Below are 3897 nucleotides of genomic sequence, written 5' to 3' on the forward strand. Positions count from 1 at the left end.
TCTTTGCCTGTTTATGTTAGAAGTAGAAAAAAAATAGTCAGCAATGTCATAGAATCAGTTGATGTTGGCAATAACTATGAACTACCTTGAAATCTTTCCATCCATGATTTCAACACACTGATCCTTGCAGGGTGGCGAGGGGGGCTGGTGGTGCCCATTCCAACAGCCATCAGATGAGAGGCGGGGTTCATCCTGGACAGGTCACCAGTCCATCACAGGGCCCTGAAAGCCAACAACAAATTAAATGTATGAAAGAGAAATGTGAGATTAACAATGAATAAAATTAAATATAGTGGTGAAATTATAAGAATATTTTAAATATCATTCTACCATGGGCTTGAATAATTTAAGGGTTTCACTGTATAAAATGCTAATTCATACATCTTAGTAAATGTCTGAAATATTATCGTCTGTGGAAACCCAGTTTGCAGCCTGAGTTATTGCTTTGTGACCTTGAGAGAGTTACCATCTAGAGTCATGATCAGAAACAGAAAAACAAAGTGGAAATTTTTATGTAAAGTCATATTAAGACAATAGAAGATGACTGGATGAGGTCGTGTTGTTAATAATTAATGATCACCTGACATATCATAGATGTTTAAAGGCCAGTAAATATACACCTCCTCACACAGACACTTGGAAAATGGAGATTGGTTTGAGATTAGCAGTGAGTTTGTTTGAGCTGATCATTGTTCTTGTGGTGGGAGGGACTCTAGATGATCTGAAACAAAAGATTCTCCCTACAGAAGCTCTGACTGCTGCTGCTGGCAGCGTCACATTATCATCAGAGCGATGCATCCTACAGGGTACTCCTCCTGCACCCGCATTCTCTCTGCATGGAGATTTTGTAATTGGAGGCACTTTCTTCATTCACTACAAAATGCAAACGATGATTAATAACTACACCACCAAGCCTGAGCTTCCAAGATGCACAGGGAGGTTAGTTAACGGGACGTTTTTGTGCCATGTGTTCTATGATATTTAGAAAAAATTAATTATGTTTCATAATTAGCAAACTTCTTGTGAGATTTTGCTCTTAGCTGCTTTAGTTATTTTAATATTAAATCAGAACTCACGTGAGCTTGAATTTGATTTTCTGAAGTTTCTTAAGTCTTGCAACATTTTGAGAAAATATTTTCGAGTAATATCATCAGTTGTTGATTATTGGCACTTTACACATATGCTTTATTTGGTTTATGACAGCTACAAGTTTATATTGTCTTTTAGTATTGTATCCTGAACTTTTTCTTATATTAACTAAATGATTCACTGATCCTCTGCAGCTTTAATCCCAGGGAGCTGCGCTTTTCCCGCACAATGATCTTTGCCATTGAGGAGATAAACAACAGCACAGAGCTGCTGCCGGGTATCAAACTGGGTTATCAGATCTATGACACCTGTGCATCTGTGCCTGTAGTGGTGCATGTTGCATTTCAGCTACTGAACGGCCAGGATCCCGTGTTTTACCAGGACAGGAACTGTTCTCAGTCTGGAGTGGTGGTGGCTGCTGTGGGAGACTCTGGATCCACTCCATCCATCAGCATGTCACGCATCATGGGGCCCTTCAACATCCCTCTGGTGATTAGACTGAATTCATTTCCAAATGAAACTCTAAGATATACTTGTGCTGATAAATTTTCTTCTTAATGTTTTTTTTTTTATATAGGTGAGCCATTTTGCCACTTGTGCCTGCCTGTCAGACAAACAAGAATATCCAACATTTTTCAGAACAATCCCCAGTGACCAGTTCCAAGCTGATGCACTGGCCAAGCTGGTCAAATACTTTGGCTGGACTTGGATTGGTGCCGTCCACTCGGACTCAGATTATGGAAATAATGGCATGGCGTCCTTTCTTAAGGTGGCAAACAGTGAGGGGATCTGTGTGGAGTACATTGAATCATTTTATCGGACTGACCCACAGAGGAAGATCAGAAGAGTTGCTGACGTTATCCGCAGGTGTTGATGCTGAGCCTCTTCAGAAAACCTTAAATTGTTTTCAGAAGAGATCGCTTTACATTATTATCAAGAAGTGTTTTCTTTCTACTTTCTCAAAGTATAACAATTAAATGGCAAGACATTTATTTATATCAGTTAACATGAAATGCAATTGCATCTGATTTTGTTATTAAATGGTCTGGTGAGTCTAACTCGTATTCAAATTTCTCTTCAGGTCATCAGCTGTAGTTGTTGTGGCTTTTGTAGCTGCTGGTGACATGAAGTTCCTGTTAGAGGAACTGGCTCTGGATCCTCCTCCACCTCGTCAGTGGATCGGAAGTGAATCCTGGATAACCGACCCAAACTCCATGAGCTTCAGTTTCTGTGCAGGAGCCATCGGTGTAGCTATTCAGCAATCTGTCATCCCAGGTCTGAGAGCCTTTCTGCTGGATCTCTCTCCCTCTGACGTCGCTGCCTCGTCAGTGTTGATGGAGTTCTGGGAGGATGCGTTCAACTGCAGCCTGACAAAAAGTGAGTTGGCACAAAAAACTGCACTGTTATACACTCGTCTGGTTCTGAGTGTCCATCTTTTCCCACAAAAGACAGAAGCACTTTTATGTCTGAATAACTGTGATCCTTCTATCTGATAATAATTGTTATTGGTTGGTTAATTGTTTAAAGACAACTGGGTTATATGACCTTAAGTTACAGTATCCATCTTATAAAGTGGTGCATTTCATCCCTGTTGTATTTTATGAATATTTTCAGTGACACTTTATCTTTAGACATTCGTAGATTTTTTATACTGCATTTTAAGTTACCGTTCTTTGATGTGTTTATTGGAACACCTGTGTTGATATAATCCAAATTTTATTTAGCTGCTGATCTGACCAAGAGAGAGTGTGATGGAACTGAAGATATTAAAGCCTTCCAAAGCCCGTACACTGAAACATCTCAGTTAAGAATCACTAACATGGTGTACAAGGCTGTTTATGCTGTAGCTCATGCTATTCATGATGCTGTATGTCAGGAAACAAAAAACAAGACAGAATGTGACAAACACAGGAATGTGGATCCCAAACAGGTCAGTTTATTAAGTTGTATATTTTATGAATTTTTTGTGAAAAGACTGAAAATATAAGTATGTTTTGGAAGCTTTTAACTTCTTTCCCTTTGTTTTTTTTGCTAAGGTTTTTGCTGCATTAAAGAAAGTAAACTTTACCCAAAATGGTTACCATGTTTCATTTGATGCTAATGGAGACCCTGTGGCTTTTTATGAGCTGGTAAACTGGCAGAAAAGTGAGAGTGGAGTTATTGAACTGGTAACAGTGGGATATTATGATGGTTCTCTGCCAAAAGGTCAGGAGTTTCATATCAACAGGAACATAACCTGGTTGGAAGGTGGAACACAGGTAAATAGTTTTTGACTAATTATTCAATGTAGCTTGTAAAAAAAGCAAACAATATAAAACTTTCAAACTGTTTTTTTTTGCTGTTGTTTCGGTTTCAGGTTCCAGTCTCCGTTTGCTCAGAGAGTTGTCCTCCAGGAACTCGTAAAGTGTTGCAGAAAGGAAAACCAATCTGCTGCTATGACTGTGTACCATGTCCTGAAGGAGAGATCAGTAATATGACAGGTACGTTTTTTAAATCTTAATGCAGATGATCTTATCGTTAAAAATATGAATGCATACAGTGATTTTTTTTTCCCTTTCTATTTTCAGATTCACCTGATTGTTTACTGTGTCCTAAAGAGTTCTGGCCAAATGCAAACAAAGATGCTTGTTTTCCCAAACCACTTGAGTTTCTTTCCTTCGACGAAGTCCTGTCAATCATCCTGGCTGCAGTCGCTGTTAGTGGATCCATACTCGCTGTCTTAACAGCAGTGATTTTCTTCCATTACAGAACAACTCCAATTGGCAGAGCCAACAACTCTGAGCTGAGCTTCCTGCTGCTCTTCTCTCT

At 39.2% G+C, this 3897-nt stretch overlaps 1 protein-coding gene across 1 annotated transcript in view; it reads left to right on the forward strand.

Annotated features, from left to right (window-relative positions):
* The window catches only part of LOC103139693 (vomeronasal type-2 receptor 1-like), a 15160-nt gene that overhangs the window by 4385 nt on the left and 6878 nt on the right, over positions 1–3897 (forward strand). Inside the window, exons 6-10 of the mRNA XM_016672585.1 lie at positions 1438–1578; positions 1667–1956; positions 2171–2466; positions 3295–3347; positions 3446–3569. Coding sequence (XP_016528071.1) covers positions 1438–1578; positions 1667–1956; positions 2171–2466; positions 3295–3347; positions 3446–3569 — 904 coding nt within the window. The remainder of the gene's footprint in view (positions 1–1437; positions 1579–1666; positions 1957–2170; positions 2467–3294; positions 3348–3445; positions 3570–3897) is intronic.

The sequence above is a fragment of the Poecilia formosa genome, unplaced genomic scaffold (genome assembly GCF_000485575.1).
Source record: "Poecilia formosa unplaced genomic scaffold, Poecilia_formosa-5.1.2 Scaffold63, whole genome shotgun sequence".
Taxonomy (NCBI): Eukaryota; Metazoa; Chordata; class Actinopteri; order Cyprinodontiformes; family Poeciliidae; genus Poecilia; species Poecilia formosa.